Source organism: Nipponia nippon, unplaced genomic scaffold, assembly GCF_047370975.1.
Source record: "Nipponia nippon isolate SJK-2023a ecotype South Korea unplaced genomic scaffold, ASM4737097v1 scaffold_10, whole genome shotgun sequence".
NCBI lineage: Eukaryota > Metazoa > Chordata > Aves > Pelecaniformes > Threskiornithidae > Nipponia > Nipponia nippon.
In genome coordinates, this window is record NW_028262291.1 from 8,518,151 (window position 1) to 8,541,144 (window position 22,994).

At 33.7% G+C, this 22,994-nt stretch overlaps 1 protein-coding gene across 1 annotated transcript; it reads right to left on the minus strand.

The window, feature by feature from the left end:
* Window positions 1-5,063: 5,063 nt before the first annotated feature.
* DCDC1 (doublecortin domain containing 1) lies at window positions 5,064-22,241 on the minus strand. Its single transcript, XM_087746658.1, is given in 6 exon segments — window positions 5,064-5,302; window positions 19,399-19,555; window positions 20,010-20,126; window positions 20,243-20,336; window positions 22,064-22,158; window positions 22,161-22,241. Coding segments are annotated over 6 exon segments (783 nt in total).
* Window positions 22,242-22,994: the final 753 nt, after the last annotated feature.

Consider the following 22,994-nt stretch of genomic DNA (forward strand, 5'->3'; position numbering starts at 1 on the left):
GGAAAAAAAGTAATTACAGGTAGAACAAAATGTTATGTGTTTTTTACCAACTGAAATAGTATGAAATGAAAAAGAAAAATTTAGATGCCTGTGAAAAATGAATCTACTTCTATCAGATGCTGTACACATACATGTAACAGGAAGCTCTACTTCAAAGACCTTACAGACAAAGTGAGACACAGAAAGAAAACTGTTATTAATTCTAATTAGTTTAGCCACACAAAAAGATGAATATGCTGTGTAAAATTTTTTAATCTGTATTCATAGACGATATATGGTCATGGTAGAAAAACAATATAATGTAGCAATGTCTTAAAAGTTACTCAGTGACTTCAGCAAAAGACTCCTTAGCAGTGGAAAGTGTATGGCCTACTAGTGCACATTTGAGTTACACTGGGTGCTGCAGAAGAGAAAGAGGGGCTTGATTTTCCCTACTACACTTTTATGCTAACTGCATATTTTCACTAGAGCATGCATGCTTTAAATGCTTTGAATAAAAAGATATGTTATACTCTAGAAATGTCGCAATTGCTTAATTTAACCTCTGATTCCCATTGAACATACAAATACATGCTTTTGTATTAGTTTAAATGTTTAATTCTAAATAACTGTTTATTCTGCTAGCAAAGATAGAAACTATCCCTTAGAAACATTTAGAACAACACACCCCAAACATAATAATGTTTTGGCTTGTTGTATACCATCACAATAGGGGATATCACAAGCCGTTTCTTGTCCCCACAGTCAAATTCTAAATTATGCTTATTGTCCATGTCCACATTGTTCTGATTTTTCCTAGTCATGCATTACAGCTATTGTTTTAGAGAGAATCCTTCCACTACTACGATTTTATGCTGAACCAGGTTTTCAGATTGAATAACATAAATCATATACCTCAGTCAATTTAAAACATGTATTTCTTGATAGCATCCTTTTAAATACTATTTGCTTGCTACACATACTTCAAAATAATTGGTTATTGAATATTTAGCTTACCTTTCTCCAGTTCATACAGAAATCATACTACTTGAGAATATATACAATAGCTGTTTTTATATTGTGCAATACTATTCAGTGAATGCAAATTTTATGAAAAAGGTGAATCATCACTATAGGAGTTGTGTGATTAAAGCAGGAACTGTCACTGAAATGATGCTAGTGAAATTACCTGTCATTCTCTGGAAGAAAGTCTAAGATAGATAGCACACAAGTTACTTTTTGATGACAGAAATGGCAATACTTTGACCAGGAGAAATTCATTGTTCATGGAACTGTTGAAAAGAAAAGGCAGAGGAAAATACTAATGACATTATTCGCCCATCATGCCTATTTCAGGTCAGTCAGGTGAATATCCTCAGCTGTCTTTTTCAAGGTGCTCACAGAGAAAACAGAGCCAAAGTAAGAAGAAAAATGTTATGAGTCTTGTAGATTTTAAAAGGAACATGTCCCGTTTTAAAAATCTCACATTCAACTGCAATAACATGTTCAAGTGTGAAAAACACATCTCCGGCCTCAACAGAATTCATATTCCACAACTGACATTGCACACCAAACTTAGGAGAGGTGCTGCCTCTCCAAAGAAATACATTTTAAAATAAGACAAAGAGAATACACCATCAATAAAGTTTTCTGTTTCCTTGGGTTTGGGTTTTTTTCCTTTTCTTTACTTTCAACAGTAATTACCGTAGCTTTGATGCTGTTCTAACAGGCACAAACATGGAACACTTTTGAAGGTGTTGCATACCACTTAGGATTGCTAAAATACAACATATTTCCTCCCCTCTTGCCCATTTTTTTTTACATATTTGCCATATTTGGGCCGAAATGCCATACTTCTGACCCAGTTCTAACTTAACTCAGACCACTTTTTCTGGCAAGGGAGAAGATGGGAAAACATGCAAATGTATTACAATTTCTTACAATGGAGTCAAGGTCCTCCAATAGTTGTAATTTCTGATTCTTTACAACTAAAGGTTCCTTAGCTTTCTGGGCAGTTGCCTAACTGAAAATACCCATCTCAAATAGATTTGGGAGAACCAGGTTCAAGTCTAATCACAACCAAAGCGAATGTAGGCCTGTGCTCGGGTCTCCCTTCTCAAATTTTAGTCTCATATCTCTGTCTTAAAAATAATTGGAATGATCTTAGCTCAGCAAGATCTTTAGACATTTTCTAAACTTCAGCAGGACAGAACTGTTTCATACTAGTTCAATTACAAAACAAATAGGAAAAAAAAAAGATTATTTATCTTGTCTCTTCTTCCAAATTTTCTAAACATACTTATCATTCTTTCCAATTTTAATTGCATAAGAATAGGCATTTTCAGCATGAAAAAAAAGAAACCCTTTCCTTCAATGAATCATAAATCCTATTTGATATACATCAGTATATTGATTGCCGTATGGTAGATGTGCAGTGCTTCCATCAGAAGCCTGGACTGTGACTAAATGGAGATGGGAGGAAGACTGTAAGGATTGTATGGTCTGTTAAAACTGCCTTTTTGAGAACTGAAACAGAGACAGCAATTGTTCAGTGTGTCCTTTTTTCTCATTCATTCAGTGATACGGATCTAGCATAACTGAAGTGAGAATGTTATCACTTTTGTCAGGGTTTCAGAACAAAAACAAATATCAGTTGCGCTTCAGACCTTCCTGCCCAAGATACCACCAGCATTTGGTGAATTCATACCACTCTTTGCATAGCCAGTCCACTTTTTCATTAATAGGTAAAAGTCTGAAAAGAAATAGTTACTGACTACAAAGAAACAAACATACTTTTCACACAGTAGCAACAATTTGCTGAGCATTTTCCTTATTATACATAGAAAAAAAACACATTTCAATTGGTTTTTTAAATCTTGCTAATTGAATGGCTAAGGGAAGGAAAAATATCCCATTCAAATAATAAATAATATTTGTATTCAAGGAAAAGGAAAATGCTCTGCTTCTGATATATTCTTTGTGATTTGACTACACCATGACTGGAGTTGTCCCAGATGAGGGCAGTATGCTAGGAAATTATCAACATATGCACCATATGTACCATATGCTGCCTTTATTCTTCCACTTTTCTTTAGACATCGACTCAAAGACAGGATATTGGACTAGATGAAAGTCCAGTCTGACACAGTGTTGCAATTTTTATGTTCATTTGGTTTTGTTTTCAATTTATAAGCAAGAAATATGCTTTCTTTTTAAATCACTAGACTGGATGAAATACCATTTTGAAGATATTAAAATATTTTTACTTTATACTTACTGTTGCATTAATACCTGAGACACTGATTTTCAATCTATTTTAAATGTGTCAACCTTTATGCATTCATCATGGAGGATCAGACGCTTGCATAAAATTCAAACGTGATTCATGTATAAATATACTTTTCCTTTGGCCTTAGTTCTCTTTCCCCTGCACCAAGCGGTAAGTACATGCTAGAATTTTCCAACAGTTTTTCTCTTTCAGACTCATTTGTTTCTTTCCACGCCCATGTGACCTTTTTTCTTGTGCTGGCAAAAGTATTTAGGTGGGTGTGCAGTGAATCAGATTCAAGAAACTATTCCAGATTAAAACTGACTATTTTAACTGGTTTATTTTTGGTGTATGTTGTCTTCCCTGTGTGGTTCACTGAATGATGGAACAAAACCCTTGAGCTGCCAAGGGAGCTGCAGAAGTCCTGCAATGACAGGGCACAAGTGGTGGAGGCTTCTTTTAGCAACAGTGCTGGAATACACTGACTTGAAACGTCCTCAAAACTATGGCCTCAGTCACTTTTGGATACCCTTCACAAGCAGTCCACACATCTATGAGGCCTCATGGATATCGGTTTAATAATTAATGTTCTAGGTCAAGACATCCCCGTGGAAAAAAAAAGAAAAAAAGATTAATACTGTATCAAACTACTGATTTTGTGTGATGTTCAAAAATTATTGCTGAACTTTTTTTGCTCTGGTGTACAGACAAGTTTGATCTGTGTGTTTTGATTATCCTCATCATGTTGAAAGTATCCTGAATGTTCTAGTTAGACAACAGGTTCCAAGAACATTTATTGCAGAAGTGTTGTTATTCACATTTGCATGCTATTTCTTGATATATATTAGCACCAATGTTGACAGTAATAAAACGAATTTTATATTACAAAACATGGGATCATATCTATCACAGGCAACATTAGAAAACTGACAGACATATGACCATATGATATATGATATAGCTCTCCTGGGTAATATTTTAGTGCACGAAAATTATAATTGTCCTACAGACAAAAAAAAAAAAAGATTACACAATTCAGAGAGGGATGAATGCTAATATTCCAGGCATTCCAAATTCCTTACCTGTAGTGGAAATCTTTGCAAAGTATTCCATGTTGTGAATCAGCCCTAGGTTTGAAAAGAATTTAAAATGCATTTTTAGACACTTATTTCAAATATATCACAGAGTTATAACAGAAATGAGGTGATATAAAGTATATATACCATACTTGTTTTGGAACAAATACATATGTTCCTCTAGAATTACCTGAAAACAAAGACAGCATATCAATTCTTCTAAAACCTACTGAATTGCCAAGAAAGTATTAAAATGCCTTATACAGGAAAAAAGAAAAAATATGCTGTTATATGGTTACAGTGTCATATCTATTAAGAAAAATATTTTAACTATTGAATATTTACAATTAAATATCTAACCTAATCAAAATTGACCATATTTTCAAACATATAACCCATGCCTCAGATCATCTTATAAATAATGTTCCTTGATAATAAATCCTCAGATAACGTACTGTTAGCACACACAAAACTAGGAGAAGAAATAGGCATAATCGGAAGCAAGGTGGCTACTAGGCAAAGACAAGCAGATTAAAGAGCAGGGGGGAATTTTAGAAAAGAGGGAGCACAGAAGTAAAAATCCCCTTATCTAACCTGAACATACATATAACCCCAGTTTGTTGAATTCAAAGGCTTTGTAATTTAAGGGATTCTTTGGCTGTATTTTTAAGAATAATCTATAGTTATCTGAAAGCAATAAAGTCACAGTAGCAATGAAGGTGCTTTGAAGATGGATTCATTCAAACATGCTCATAAACAAAGGTCACCTTTTCAATTTGATTTTGTGATGCAATAATCTCATATTTATCCTGCCCTGTGCAGTTCTTAAACACTAAAATTCTGTCAGAGGTGTCCTCAATAATTTTCTACATGCAGTTGGAAATGACAGGCTTGGTTTTCTTTTGCTTGACACCATTATGCAGAACCAGGCCATTCACTGTTCAAGATACTTTCTTCATTAATGACAGATGGTCCGAAAGCATAAAGAAAAAAAAAAGCAAAGTCAATATTTGGCTTCAAAATTAAAAACGGACACATCATGCTCCCCTTTCCCTATTACCTTAAAAAGACACACTGGCCTGTCTCCACTTAGATGCTGGTATTTTCTGAAATACTACCACCAGCTTCCTACTAACCGTGACATAAGCTGTAGCAAGCTGTCTGCAGTGATAGCCTGCATAAATCATCATTCCTGAAGGGAACAGATGTTCAGGGTATGAAAGAGTAATACCACAATTTAGTCATAATTAAAATTCACCTTAGCATGCCTCTATCAGTGAGCAGAGAGGAACATTTCACTTCTCACCTACAAAAATGAAATGCCTCTCATTTCTTCTGCTTCAGGAAAATTAAGCCTGAACCTTTTGTACATTGTTTGAGTTCCATATCTGACACTGCATCATATAAATGACATTTTTCTTTCACTTCAACTCTTAGTTTTTTTCTTTTTCCAAACACTAGAAAATGACCTCTAAATGGTGTACTGCCTCTGCACAAAATGCACTTACAATTAAATCTCCAAAGGAGAATGTTGTACGTTGCATGCAGAAATATAATCAGTAGCTATCTAGCTACAGATCAAAATTATGCCAATAAATATACTCATTGTACTGATAACAATTCAGTCTGAGCTGGATATATTTAAAAACTTAGGGGCTGAAGGCCTTTAAAAATTATTTAGTAATCTAAGATCACTAAAATCAGTGGGAGTTAGAGGATTAACTCAGTTAAAAATTTGATCCTTAGCCTTGTAACTGCCATTAATGTTAATGGAATGTGTCTATACACATAATTCTGAAAATGTAAGTCTCATACTGCTATTATTACAGTTAGATTACTTTAGATGTATGACAGTTCTTCTGAAAAATTGGTTTCAATTCACAGAACTTTATATCATGAGGCTACTTTATTATGAAATATAAAGCATATGTTGATTATGTTAATAAATCTCTAAACCCACTAAAGTGTAAATGGCTAAGGTTTTCATAGCGATTTAAAGTTCTAAGACAAAAGATAATTTATCTTCTCATCAATATTGATATTGCAATCAATTTGAAAAAAACCCTCTCATTAAACCTTGGTTTAGTTTCCAAAAAAATAGCCTTTTACATAGTATATTTAAAACTAGAATGCCAGGTAGGATACAGATGGGCAAACAGCATTAGTTCTTACTTGCCACAGCTGAAAGTAACAATGTTAGATTGGGAAATGCAGGGAGACTTCACTGAATGGCATTAACAATTATCTGTGTTTCACAGTCCTCATTATTAAACAATTGAGAAATGTTTATTGTTATTTATTATTCATTTAGAAATCATGAAAGTTTTACTAAATCCATTTTAGAAATGGGACCCCTGAAAAGTTGTCCAGGATCTCACAAAAGAGCTTGAAATAATCTCCTCTCTAAAAGGACATGCTCAAATATCAACCACTTATCCATACAGAACAGTTAATTTTTACTTCATGTACAACAACAGTTTATGAAGACATTTTTCTTATGGACATTATTTTTTATGCTAATAGCTCCCATTTGTGTGAAAAGATTATTTTGGTTGACTGTGTAAGATGCCCTGTCCACTCAGCATATAGGATGGCTTGACTATCCCTTGGTCCCTCCATCAATACAGGTTCCAGGTTGTATGTGACTGTAGTAATGAGGAAGATGCATCCCAGAATTCATATGAACAGCATATCTTGAATCACAGCTTCATGTGACTTATCTATGAATTCCACTTCTGATCACAAGAAAACATTGATCTTGTAATAAAGAAAGAGGTGGTTGCAAGACCAGTTTAACTACTGGTTGAAAAACATCTCTGCTAACATTGGAAAACGGTTCTTAAGATCTCAACTAAGCAACAGCAGTGAGTGAAAAAATGGACTGACTGTCATCTGGAAATTTTTGAAAATGGTATGTTTTCAGAGAAGTTGCAGAAGGTAGTTCAGCCTTGGAAGAAGGGACTCTAACATGCATTGACAAATCTAGTCCAAGTCTGTGCCATGATTTAGTTTGGTAGGGTATTCATTTATATAGTTATTGGTCACATAGGATGTGCTATTTCCCATATAAGCAAGTATTAAAAGTTGGCTGGGTACCAGCAAAAGGATGTTGTTCAGTTTACGTATGCTACACCAAGTAAGTGTAGTTTGGTTTCCTCCTGAGCAGAGTGGTACTTGGAAAAGAAGTGGCAGCTGATTTAGATTATAATGAAAGATGACATAAGGTGAAACTTAGAGATCTCTTGGCATTGAATAAGAGCAAGTACACGCCTAAAGGTGAATTTAGGAAGTTTATAGCTGCCTAAGCAAAAGAATGTGATAAAGAAAAAATTTTGCCCACCCTTTAAGGTTACATCCACAGTACCCCTTAAGGCTGGCTGGAGAATTGCTCTGAAGGTCAAGCTTGTCTGTATCGTATAGTATAAGCCTGCAAGGAAGCTCCAAGCACAATAGGAATAAGCTCTCTAGGAATCTGCATGGCCAAAAATGCTAAGCCTATTTGTTCCCGGCCTTGATTGAACAAGATGTCAATGAGGTTGTTATGTGCATGGAGGTCAGGCACTATATGGTAATCAAGTAATGAATATATTTCTGCCACTGCAGGGCAGCATAGACATAAAATCAGGCACTTGAGTGTCTTTGTGTTCCCTTATTTTCAACAATAAATTACTCTTGCCACCTGAAATTGTCTGTACATTGATGCTCTTGTGCATCCTTAACCAACCATGATCCTACCCAATTTGAGAAGATTGGCAGCTACCAATCTTTTGGGGCTCTCAAACCAGGAATTTCCAAAGCAAAATTCCCTCATCGAGGGGATACTTCAGATATACTAAGTGCAGAGACAAACAGTGGTAGCACTGAGTTTATCACAAAGTAAAACAGACATGAGCATTTTAATCAAAAAACGACTTGAAGAATGGTGGTAAAGTGTCATTTACAGAAGTGGCCAAGTGTTTATATTTCTTGAGTAGCAGGAGGTCAGATTCTATAATCTTCTCAGTCTGACAGACTCAGTTCCATATTTCACAATTCCCAGAAGAGTGCTCGTAATCTCCAGTATGCAGGCTGGCCTGAGATCTCTTTCTTGTTGCTATTGGACTGTGAAGCAATAATGCAAAATTCCTGGGGGAGGAAAGAAAGAATAGCCATGGGAATCTGACTTTACAGACCATTGATAGTAAAAGTACTTATTTGGAACTAGGGTAAGGATTTTATAATCCCAGTCTTACATAATGTCTAAACAAGGTGTTCAAGCAAAGGCATCAGATGAGGTTTCAGCTTCATTCCTTTCTTCAGGATTTCTTAGCATCTGTTGTAAATGCTGCTTCTCTTGAACATACCCTATGCTTCACACTGATGCTATAACTGAAAATGTTACACATAACAAGTGATTTGATGGGAGACTGAAAAGAAGTTTCTAATCCTGCTAAAAGTATTTTGAGGTCTTTACATGCCTAGGATATGTGACAGAAATTTAGCAAATATGGACAATGGAATGTAGAAGATTGACAAGGTTTGTAGGGAGAGAGGTTATACTCTATTAAACTAACAACTACAATAAGAAAAAACAGACAACCTCTTTGACATATAAGTCCTTCTTGCATTGCTTAAACACTTAGATCATCTACAAGGACCTGCTACTATTACTACAAAACAAGTGGATTTCATTCACTTTCAGAGTTGGGAATAAAATGCAGCATCGTTTTGCAAAAGGAGAGGTTGAGAGGTCATGGAGAGAAGGCAGTTGAGAGGAGGTCTAACCACAATCTTCAACTACCTAAAGAACGGCTATAGGAAAGACAGAGAAAGAGATTTCTCAAAGGGAGACAGTAAAAGGACATGAAGAAACAGTCACAGCTGCAGCATGGGAAAATTCAACTAAATATAAGGAAAAAAATTGACAATAATTAAGCAGTGGAATGGCTTGTCCAGAGAAGCTGGGGAATTTCCATCCTTGGAAATTTTCAAAACTTGGCTGGATAATGTCCCAAGCAACCTGTCCTACTTTTGAAGTTAGCCCTATTTGAGGTTGGACTAGTGTTGTGGTTTAACCCCAGCCAGCAACTATGCACCACACAGCCGCTCACTCACTCCCCCCCAGTGGGGTGGGGGAGAGAATTGGAAGGGTGAAAGTCAAACAACTCCTGGGTTGAGATAAGAACAGTTTAATAATTGAAGTAAAATGAAATAGAATGATAGTAGTAGTAGTAGTAGTAGTAGTAGTAGTAGTAGTAGTAGTAGTAGTAGTAATAGTAATAATAATAATAATAATAATAATAATAATAATAATAATAATAATAATAATATAATACAATAATAATGTACAAAGCAAGTGATACACGACACAATTGCTCACCACCCCCTGACTGATGCCCAGCCTGTTCCCGAGCAGCAATCCCTTCCCCCCAAGCCAACTCGCCCCAGTTATATACTGAGCATGACACCATACCGTATGGAATAGCCCTGTGGCCAGTCTGGGTCAGCTGTCCTGGCTGTGCCCCCTCCCAGCTTCTTGTGCGCCACGCAGAGCATGGGAAGCTGAAAAGTCCTTGACCGGTGTAAGCACTACTTAGCAACAACTAAACCATCAGTGTGTTATCAACATTATTCTCATACTACATCCAAAACACAGCACTATACCAGCTACTAAGAAGAAAATCAACTCTATCCCAGCTGAAACCAGGACCTGCAGAGGTCCCTTTCAAGGCAAATTATTCTGTGATTTTCAGTAATCTGCCACTGTGTAGCAGATAGTTGTACAGGCTACTGCCAACCATGATGTACCTTAATTTGTTAACCACTAAGTTAACACTAAGTGCTCGATACTGCAAATTTACAGATCTTAACCTATTTTTTATAAGCATTATTTACACAATTTTTTATGCCAGAATTTACCATAATTTTCAAAAATTAAGTTATATACTTGGTATTATGCTTAATGTTAGCTCTTGAAATGATTTGAACAAGACCAGCAACACTAGTCAATAATTTGGTACAGAAAGTGAAGATTAACTCAGCAAATTGACATTACACTGAGAACTGTGGATAAGCAGAATATATTACCTAAATGGAAGTAACCCTGCCAAAATGCTACTACTGCCAGTTAAAGTGGCTGTAAATCTTTAATCATCTCAAGATAGCAGAATTACAGTTCAAATTCATATGCCAAGGAATACCTTCCTCCAGCAAAAGAATTCTTAATAATATGATGACATAGAGCTTCACTATCAAGAATGAAGAATGTCACTTGCAGAATAACAAATATAAACTCACAGAGCACTTAAATTTTCCTTGGACATTCCCTATCTAAGTACTGACTATACCGTTCATGATCTGAGCCCAGGTTTGTATGTTACACACATTTCCTCTTACACTGAACTTATTTCAAAACTCAGTTTTCTTATTCTCCCAACACCTATCTGCTTCATTCACAATTGCTTTACACTGTCATTGTTGAAACAAGATTTACAGAGTTGTAAGAAACTTTCTTCAAATGATAATAAAAAGGAATAAACTTATAGGCTTAAAGGGACTAGCACATGGTATTACAAATATATTGATATTGTATGCTATATATTATATTACGCATATGTACTCAGACATATCCTGCTTTAGCTTCTTTCCCTATCCTCACCTTGACAGAAATAAATACCAACCAATGCCTCAAACAACCTTCATAACTTCATGAATCCAAAATTTATTGTCTGAAAACAATATTTTAATCTATCAAAAACAGGACATAGTTTTCTCACCTTTTAAAAATCTGAAAATTGAGGGATACATTTTAAATGCTACAGAACAGTAACAGAGACATGAATTTGAAACATATATATTAATACAATTAAGTGTTAATATAATAAATATGAAACTCCCTGATATTTATTTATGAAATAGGAAGAAAGGCCCAAGCTTTCTAAAATTTAAACGCTCTAGTAGTAACAACACATAATGTTGCATTCAATTATGTCCTCTGTTCAAATTACAGATGCCTCTGTATTTGGGAAACATATTATGCCCAGGTCACATTCCTGTGTTTAACTAAGTTTACAGTCACTCCCTTTTCTTTAAATACTTGAGAGTTTTTTGTTTCTGCATGTTCTGAAGTGTCATCATTTATTGCCACAGGCAGAATGGCTATATTTAACTAATAATGACAGCAGTTGTCATTAGATTTTAAACTCAATAACATTAGTCTGACATATTATTTGAAGTATGTCTTAATTCTAAATTTGATTAAAATTACAAACATCCCATTTTCTCTGCCAATCAACATATTTCATCCCCTTGCCCTGAACTTTTCTATGAACTCTTCAGGAAAATAGGTCATGGTATTAGTGTCCATTTAAACTACAGAAAGCCCCCAGATTGTGAAAAGTCTTTTATATGCTTTTCACAGAACACAAATAAAAATGTAGGTTCATCAATGAATGGTGAATATTTTTCACTATGTTTTGTGTGACAGGAATCTGAAATCCAGAATTTACTTTACAAAAATCATGTTATATTTCTTTTTAATTAATGAAGTTACATTTTACTTTGGGAAATAATTGAAAATATGTACATGATTAGCAATTAAAACTGCTAATATTAGTCTAACAAAACAGAGAACCAGTACTAAAAATTAAGCAAAAATTCCTATGATTATACTTGCGCAGTCCAAAAGCAATGAAAATTGTTTCAAGAAATCAAAAATTTGGTGTTGGTACAGTTTAAAATAAATAATTAATATTTGTTCATGTAATTTCATATGAATTCTTCCCTTATTTACACTCAAGTAAACCTGAAATTATTTGGGGAATTAAACAAGTGTAAATGCCAAACGGAATAAATAAGCCCTGAAGAGACTGCAGCAACAATGAAGGATGGTAAAAACATATAGAGACTGGGTGAAAGATTAAGACTCTGGCTCTGCGGCTCAGCACAAAATTCAATTGATAGGTTGATAGTTTACAATGCAAACAATTTTCTTCCTTTTGGCAGAGAGAAGAGAGAGAATGCCTCTTAGTCACCAGTGCTCTATATTTATCTTCCCTCAGATTTTTCTCTTGAACTTGCATTCACTGGATCTAGAATGATAATGGTTGGAAGACTGTCTGTCTCGTTCTGGATTGGGATGAATTTCTCCATTCTGCACAGCTGGCAATCAATTTTGGTTTGGGTTTTTTTTTATATCAGGGGTCAGAGATTTAATTATAAATTATTTTAAACAGATCCTTACTGCAATCTACAGGTTAGTGGGGATACAGGTCTCAATGTTTTACATTTCTTGAAGAATTTTTCATTTTAACACTCCTGCTTAGTGCAATTAAAGGAACTAAGACAAAGGTTCTACAGGCCAAGATCATTATCTGTTGTTATGTGAAAGGTATGGACAAAACTTTCTTACAACTCCTGGTTCTTTGTACACATAAGGATGTCTCAAAATTTACCTCGGATTTGCCTTCCAGGATACTGTTGGGGAGGTGTTAGGACAAGTTCAACTACTGATTAAACAGAGCTGTACTTTTCACATTTAATTGACATTGTTTCAGCTCTACCTTCTTGTTTCCACGTTCTTTTATTCAAATACAATTTTAAGCCATATCTGGAAAGTATTTTTCCAGTCTAGAAAATAGAATTATTCTTTCCTTTATTACAGAATTGCTGACTTCTTTACCATGATTATGTTCCCACTCCTGTAGATATCATAAAAATATACAGAAAGATACCATTTCATAACCAAGCACTTTATAGCCTAAGGACCTAATGGAGAAGTCTATGGATGAAGCTGTTTCTCTCTCTTTAAATTCCAGTAGATTCTGGGTAAGGCATCAGAGTCTGCATCCCCCCAAAACACAGTACTAATACCTAACTAACTAATAGAGTATCATCTTACTTTTTGCTGCCCTCAACAAAAATACAATATGCAGCATAGTTGTTCAAGAGAAGCTGTAACAAAAGGGTAACAAATAAGGCATTACATATATATATATATATATATGGAATGCAGCAGGTACTGTCATTTCATAAAATCAGTTCTCCTCAACAGTGGAGGGTATATATAAAGGGTTTAGTCATCTCTGTTTTGGCTGTTTAGCAGCACATTATGATGGGTGTTTACTGGTTATCTAAACAATTAAATTTGTATAATTAATCTTATGCTTAAGTAGATTTTGAACTATAGCTTTTAATTGTTAAAAAAATCCCAGACAAACTATTCTTGAAAAAATATTCCCTCTGGTGATTTTTCTACCCTGACTAATTTGCCTTACTTGGTTTTATTTTTTTATATATATGTATGTTTGTGTGCCTCTGTGTGTGTATGTAAACATATTATCACTTTTGGCTATGAATTTACAACTTCTAGTTAAATTGTCATCTTTCACTCCATGAAGCCTATTGGTTGCTCCCGGAAATCAAGCATCTGGTCAATCTGTCATGGTGGAAAATGCCTTCACAAACCAGTAACATCATCAAGCTAAAGTATACCACAAAGGTTTCTCATATTTCTTTAACAAACTACCAAAGTTAATAGACAGTAGAGTGAAGCCTAAGACCAGGAAAGAAAGTTAAAGCCCAACAACATACATTTGCTATGGTTATTGTGCCATCAATAAGACTCCATGTATGTTGTTTGGAAATACGTATTTATCAAAATCTGCTATGGAAGCTCTTGAGGGAACACTATATGTACCTTTGCTTCTGGTGCCAAAGGAAGTAGTAGAGTTTGCTAAGCGAGGAACCTAAAGGAGGAAAAGACACAGCATATTAAAGGTGGGAATCTTACCATTAGATTCCTGTATAAAAAGCACTAAAGACTTCAGTGCCATTGGGTGGCTAGAAGGGAAACTTTCATGTGGTGAAGTGTTCCAAAATAGCTCAGAAATGGGTATACTTCAGATTTTGAAAATGTACCCACAGCAGGAGAGGGCTGCAAGAATCTGTAATAATAATTTGAATCTAAATTTTCCATAGTAAAATAATAAAATTAATTTTCTGTCAGAAATCCTAAAAAAATATATAATCTAGGTTTTACTGGCACCCCTTTCAAAGACCAGGTTTTTGTCATTCTAACTTCCAGGATACGATCAAGCTATTTTCTAAGTATTCAATTCTATTTTGTTACATGAATATTTGAGAGGAAACTTCTATAGCTTACAACAAATCTCTGTTGTATATCTTGAGATGTTCAACCTCTGTTATGAGACAGATAAGCTCATAATATATGATGATACATATTTCTGCATATTTTTATGAATAGTTGTTATAGCATATTCCTTTTTCAGATCAAAATTCCAGTACAAATGCATTGAAATAATAACATATAATACAGTAATTACAGAAAAATTGTAATAAAATGTATTAACTTCAATTTGATAAAGGAGATAGATACAATTTTTCTGAAAAATAAAATGTGACAACTTTAATTTTTATGTGTTGATCAGAAAAAGCCCTATATTATTTAGAATGCTGCTTAGAATTGAAACATTTCCAAATCATTCAATTATTAGAATGGTAAGAATCCATCATTTTGCTGATACTTACTCCTTGTAGAAAAGATGTCCTATTTTAAGTGTATTCACACACATTCTTGTCAATTGGAACCTGTCTTTGTAAATTACTTCGTTTTGTGGATTACATGATATCTAAATGTTATTAAACAAAAAAATCTTTATCTCTTCATTTAAACACAGACCTGAAATGCAGCATTAAGAACATTAAACATGGATTACTTTTTCTAGTGGACTCCTTGTCACAGTGCATTAATAAAAGACAGAAAATCTTATTCATTATTTTTAGTTTTATTTTTAGCACACAGTACTGGAAACACACACATCCTACAAATATAACTCTAAATGAAAGAGTACAGACATTTTGGCTAAATAGTAAAAAGGTGTACATTTATGTACTAATTGTTTCCATATCTAGTGTTCTTTTATTATAGTGATCTACAGAATGAGAGCTGGAGGTAGGTCATAAACAATGCTCTGCACCCGGGTAATAAGATGTATTAATCAAATGAAGCGCCTATGTGATCAGCGAAGTGGACCATGTTCCATGCAAGGAATCCTTGTCAATATGACATACAAAAAATATGTGAGCATGGCATATCAACAACAGCATTTAGGCCAAAATGCTGTCTTTAGGAAGTGATTCAGTTTAAGATCAGCACAGCTAAATTAGGTGTCTGCTTGTAAATTATCTATATGTGAGCTAGACATCTTAGTTCCCATTATAGTCAGTGGAGCTCTAGTAATTATAGTCCTATATCTGTATAAACGCTTAGCTTCACTACTCGGAAGGCTCCTGCAGAAATCACTGATGTTACTCTCAGTAGTACAATGAATTAGACCTGAGCATAATTTTTTTGGATTGCAGTCTAAGTCTACAATTGATTGATCAGCCAAAACTCCTTTGTCTCCAACTTAGTAACTCAGAAGCAAGTTCAAGGTAAATGGCAAAAACAGAAACTGGAAAATTACTGAATGGAAGACAAAACTTAGCAGAAGCCAATGTTTTCCATAATAGCGTGACTGATAAAATGCACAAACTTTTTATGAAGGACTGATAGGCAATTGATTATTTTATTGGGCAAGGTTGCTAATGTCACTGGGATTAAATTCAATAGAAAGAAATTAGGATCAGTTTAAGAAATTGGTAACTAATGAAGAAAAAAATGAGGCAGTACACTGGAGACACCTGAAACTCAATTGCAAAGAGGTATGGGGGTACAATAAAAGCTGACAGGAGAAACGTGAGGTATTAAAAAGAATAAATAAGAACATCCAATATATTTTAAAATTCAGTAACTGCTAAATATATGTGTCTGCAAACAAACACTGAAGTACATGATCTCCCATATATTTCCAATGAACAATTAATTAAATATGACCATTGACTGTCACCATATGTAAATTACACGGAAGAACAACATACTACAGAACATTAACTCTTTGGCACAGTTCTGCAACACTCTAGTTCCACAACAGTCCTTCAAAAATATGTTTTAAATGCTTGAGACTTGATACTTTTTTGTTTGCTAAACTTCTGTTGGAATGGCACCTTATAATTGATGTCACATGTATTCATTATAAATATTGAATTAAATTAAAAGAAGCAATGGCTTTCAATTTTTATCCCAGATCATGGAATTTGACAACTTATGTTTGAATTCTTATTCAAATCTCAATTTAAATTTTAATATGTCAGAAAAATGAGGAAGTGAATAAATCCAAATAAACTGAGACATCAATGTCACTGGGAATTATATTTTATCCAGGTATTTATACCACTTGAAGCAATGAAATTATATGCAAGATGATACAATTCAGACAGACTTTGTGATTTATACAGTACTTGAAATACAGATTTCCACAAAGGTGCTGATCTTGCAAATATTTATGTCAAACTACAAATGTAAAAAGTCTCTCTGATTTCCATGGGATCACTTGTACATATTTGCAGGGTTGGGGCTTTACAGTATATCACTGATCTTCCACTCCCATGCAAAAAGAATTTGCTACTGACATTTGACCTTGTTATCTATGCATTAAGGACTCAAATGCAGCAATCAGTATGTTTATACTGACAAGTCATACTACTTATGCTCTCTTCCCAGTCTTGGGCTAGAGAAAGACAATATAAAATACGTACCGTCTATGTCTTTATACATGTCTAAAATCTGTTTTCAATATATTGTAGCTTTTTAAAAATGTACACATTGTTCATTCATACTATGTATAAATAAAAAAATACAAGCAAAAAAAGTACTATGGAATGTTATACAGAGAATTTATGAATGTTTTTAACATCAGTGCTGATTTTTGAGCACATGGAATTCTACACTGTTAACTGTCATTTTCCAGTTCTATTAAACTTGTAAACAGGGGTGTTAAAAGGCCTATTTTCTGGTATTGGTGGCTTTTCTACTTACAGCAGTGACTTTTTCCTGTTATACTTACCCTTTTAATGGACACACAATATGTTACTCTGTGCCCAAGCTCACCTACTCTTTCTTTTCTCAAAAGACAAGGCACATCTGCCACCTGCTCTAGTCTGTGTCCCAGCAACAACTGTCGAGCAGCAAAAAGATTGATTATCAGTCAAAAACCATTCAACAACACCAGATTTTGGTAGGTTAAGCTTGCTGATCCAGCAAGAGATGGTGTGAAATTTTCAGTAATGTGTGCCAACATTTTGGTGCTAAAAGAACAGCAGTGCATGTCACAATGAAACACAGCCAAAGATATGCAGACAAAGCACAGAAGTTTTTGTTTTGAACTTGGCTTGCAAGAGGAAAACGAGAGAAAGAAAAAAAGACTCGCTTAATGAATTTGAAAATCTATCACAACACTCAAGTCATATGCATGGAGAAACTATAATAACCAGTGAAGACTTTGTAACAAATTATAGCAGTACCCATATAAAAATACTGCAATAACAGGATCATTTCAATCATTCATACAGCCCCAACAGCAGTTTTATCATACACTTTTGCAAGAATAAATACAAAGACCTGTGCCTTTCATGGAATACATAGGCCATTCATTATAGCCATTCTGGTGAATGGATCACCTGTATCATACTCAGAATCATTTTTATGTTATAAACAACAGCTTATCATATATAAAATTGATTATGTAAGACACAGGCTTACTAACATAAGTTTCATTCATGAATATCGCCATGAATATGTAAACCTACCTTTAATTACAGGACTTATATCATAAAGGCTCTACTAATTAATATTCCATTTTTATGTGTCTAGAGAGAACTATGCAGTAGTCATTTTCTTGGGCAAATAGCCAGTAATGACTACTATATAGATATCTTCTTGAAATGTGTTTGTATTAAGTAATATAAATCTGTAAAAGAATTAGCGAAAGACTATTTAAATATTTTGAAATTCAGAATGAAATATTTAACACTAAATTATGTCTCCTAATACTTCCCAAGATAAAAAATGCTATTTAAAAACTATGTGGAAAAATAAAACCCAAGGCTTGTTTCTAAAGAAAGTACATAAGAAAAAAAAATGTCCAAAAGTTCAAAGAAATATCCATATCAAATACAGACAACATATATATAAAATACACACTCTAGTTGAATGATTTGTCTTTTGTTTTTCTTCTTTGCTATCCCTAACTTTTTAAAAGACATATCACGGTTTACTAGATTATACAAACTGGAAAGCTTCACGTAATGTTAAACAATTTATCTTATTTGCATTTCTCATTGGAATTGTACACTGGAACTGTAACTTCCTACCTACACATACGCTATCCTAATAATCATTTTGCTTTTTATTATACATTAGTTTATATCAATTAAAAGTTCTTTATCACAAATGCCGGTTGAATTAATAGTTTAATAAAATACGCAATTGGTATCTTTAATTTGATACTGAACCCTACTTCAGCTATTGTTATAAAATGTTACCATTAATTTGCCGCAGAAATCTCACAAGGTACTTCACGATCTTAAAATATGACTGAGAGAAACATGTACCTTCACATTTAAGCTGCAAAGGATTCAGAAATAGTTTTCCCCCCTTGTAAAAAATAAAACATACTTACCAGATTGGTAAAGGAATGAGAAGGAAAGAAGAAAAATTTTAATAATGGTCTTACCAAGCAATCTAAAATTAATAAAGCACAGTAAAGTAGATATTCCACATTGCTGTATTAAACTTCCAAAAAATTTTAAACAATTACATTAATGAATCCAATCTTACATTATGGATTGTTTTTGCTAGTGGAATAAGCCTAATTAATTATGTCTGTCTGATGTCACTGAAACTAAACAGTAAATTCAATAATCTCTTTACATTTTCACCATTTAACCTCCTGCAGGCTCCCTAATGTCTATTCAGATCTATATTAAATTAAGTACCAATGCTAATGAAGGGCAATAAACGTGGCTGTCAGTAGATTTTTCTTTCATTAAGCACATTATCCTCTTACTGAGCTGTAAATGAGTAAACATTAGTTTTGTTAAACCATGCAAAAAGACAGAATGAAAATAATTTTTAATTGCACCCCTTAAGCCATTTGCTGGGGGTTCTCAGTTTTGTTTTTGTTTTTTTACCTTTTGTTTTTTTTAATGGATATAAAAAGATCTCTCCAGTTGAAATATAAACGTCGGCATCATGGGGTATGTCTTTAGGTTCTAGTGCTTCAGTGCTGTCTGCCAAGAACACTCATCGTGCAGCCATGTTCAGATTCAGCTTTTCAGAGCACTCCTCCAGCAGCTAAATGAATGCAAAAGGTAAGGAATACTGATTACAAACATATTTACTTTATGATCAATATTTAGTCAGTAAAAATAAAATTGGAAATAAAAAATCCATTCTCAGCTAATTTACCAATCATAGTAACTGCACTACAAGTCACTTGGTATTTTAGTGGTTATTACTAGAAATCATCAGATAACAAGATAAGAAAAACACATAACCTTAAAATGATTGTTTTAAAGGTATCATGCTCTTGCCTTTTAATGTCAAATAATATTGTACGTTATACTGTAATTTATTTCACTTAGTGTTTATAAGAATTTTTAACAAGTCACACATTTTAGGAATAGTGTACAAAGGAAGAAAAGTTTCATATAAGTTTATTTTAAAGCAAAAAGGATTTATGTTAGGGTTTGAAGCAAAAGCTACATATAAACTTTATGCATATAAGAAAACTTCTAGTAGAGGTTACTGGCTTAATTAAGGACACAGAAACTTTAGCAAAAATCTTTCTTGTGCCATTTTTGTAAGCTATGACTTTGATTACACTTGGCTGCTGTTTAATAACTTTGGATACTTCAAATGCCCTCTGGACATGCCAGAGTTTTGAAACAGAGAACACAGTTCATTCTGTGGAAAAAAAATCCAGTTCAGCATATTAAAGAAACAATCCAAGATATTTGTCTTTTCTTTTTTTTTTTTTACTTGTTTTTTAGAACTTTTATAATAATTGTGTGAAAAGACAATCTGAACGTAGTCATTAAAATTCTTCACAGTATAAGAATTTAGTTCATGGCACCTAAGTTACAAATATAGAAAAGACAGAGAAATTGGACTGTTATAAGCAAAATAGACTTAATCTATCCCAAATTGAGTTTATTCAGAACTGCTAGAATACTTGGAAAGCAGTTGCTTAATTCCACTACCGAGTCCTTTTATGCAATATCTTAAGAATTTAATAAGAAAATAAATCACTTAATTTTAAAAGTATTTTTCAAAATCTATCAGCACAAATAAATACAGAAAAAATGTTGTTGATTCTGAGAAAACTTGTAATTAAAGAGTGCTTTCAGTGCATACTATGTAGATTAGCGCTTCTAGTTTAAAAAGTAAGAACTGATGACTGTCTTTTCTCAGGCAAAATTTCAATCAAATTGACAGCAATTATGCCTGTACAGTGACTGCAGAGTGGGGCTCATTGTTAATTGTTTCTGTTTCCCAGATAGCAAAATATATTCAATGCAGCTGCCAGAAAAAAATTAAATAATCTAATACACAATTTTAAAAAATCATAATACTATTTTAAAATGCTCATACCACAGACAACTTCTGAATAATACCACAGTAAGACTATTTTTAAAAAGAAAATTAAAAGGGGGGGAAGCAGATTTATAACAAAATGTCATACTTCAGCAAGAACATTTGTGACATACTGTCTCCGTCCTAGTCTGCAACAAGAGGTTCCCATGCAGAACTCAGAACTGCTTTGAGACCTAAGATTTGAATTTCTCTCCCATGTAAAACCTTAGAAATTTTTCCATTTATTTCAATTAGCACTGAACTGATACTTCACTTAAACCATAACAGCATATAGGTAATATCACATATTTTACAGTTTCACATTTCTTGAATGACAAAATGACCACACAGGAATCCTAGCTTTTTTGTATTCTTCTTAGCATGTCTAAAGCACGTCATGCTATTAAATCAGCGTAGCTACTTCGGTGTTGAGTACTAAACCGTATTAATAAGAAAGCCAGAATGAGGCCCCCTTAGAGTAACTATATATTCTCTTTTTGGTTTTAGAGTTTAAGACTTTCATACACCAGGGGACAAGTACATTAAAATATATGTTTTATCATACAAAATTAGCAATTACAAATAGTTTAATGGTTTTGAATAAAGCACTTTCTGAAAACATTTACAAAAAAGAAATTTAAGAGCCATTTGTATCCTATTTGAGGTCACGTCTGCACGCAAATGAGCGGATACCATGATAACTATAATCATCTAGGTTTGTCTCAGTTTACAATAATTTACCTACTCAAAACAGAAGACACTAACAACAAAAAGCTTTTGATGAAGAGATCTAAATTAAACACACTAAAATACACTTTTGCTCCCCAGGTCTTCACTTTAATCACCTTTATGGTACATTGCAAAATCCAATTTTTCTCTTGGATTTTCCAGACAGACAGAATCAATTCATTTTGGATTAATTATGGAGAATCACATTCTTCTTTATAGAGGGTAAACTTGATGGATATTACCTATCTATTGTAAAGTCTATTAAAAATTTGTAAAGCAAACTGGGATGCTTAGTTTATTGTCATTTTATTTGTCTTTCAGAAATGTTTGAAGAAGTCAATACAGTTTTAAAAAGTATATACTCTGAGAAATTTTTAGGTCAAGAAATCTTAATAAAAATTAGCAAGGTCTGTTTTAGAATATCAACTGAATCATCGTTATACGGTGACTGAACTGCAGCAGTCATGGTTAAAAGCAACGGAGAAGAGTTTTGATTACCTTAGTTGACCTGTGGGAACACTTTCAGCTCTGTTTCTCTTGGATGGTGATATAAGACAGAAATTGTCTGTACTGCTTGATTTGTAGCTGTCTATATGTCTGATACTCCATCACAGCTCTGAACTGATTTTGTTTGATGTGTAGAACAATCTTGAAGTCTTGACCTTCTTGATACCATTGTTGATTGCAGGCGAATGTTATGGGCAAATAGAAGCTGTATAGAGCTTTCCTTCCCTTCAATATTTTTAACTGCTATTTTTGCATAGGAAGAGAGACATTTTCTGAAACAGAAATATGATAAATATAGTTAAAATTTTAATAATTCAACTACTTTAAATTAGTAATGACTGACTGTAAGGAGTTCAGAAAAGCCTACAACAGCTTAATTAAAGTTGGAAAACACCTTATGAAACTGTGTTAATAGTTTCACCCTGATTCTTACTTCTGCAAACTATAAAATTATTTCAGAATTTAGCTCAATTAATCTTTCCACAAGCAAGGATCAGAATGGGAATTGCATAAAGTGCTGTAGGACAGGATTATGGTGACGTACAGTAGGTATTTCAGCTATACTACACTGCCATAGCACTGACTCTGTGCTAGCCTTCCTTCATACAAAATGAACAGTAAATTATCTCATAAAGCTAAAAAAAAAAGGCTTTATTTGCATAAAAACATTAAAAATAATGAGAACAGAAGCCTCCAACTTTCAATTTGAGGCTACTATTAATGGCACAAAATTACTTTATACTGTAGGCCAAAAGTCTAGATGGAATATTCACCCAGATTATGATCACACAATCTAATTTTATGCCATCTTTGGAAGATCCAAATCAGCACTAGTATAACTGTGCCAACAGCAGTATCAAAGATAAAGAAGAGGCAAGAAAGGAACTGGATGAGATCAAGCCCTCATTCGTCTTTCATAGTC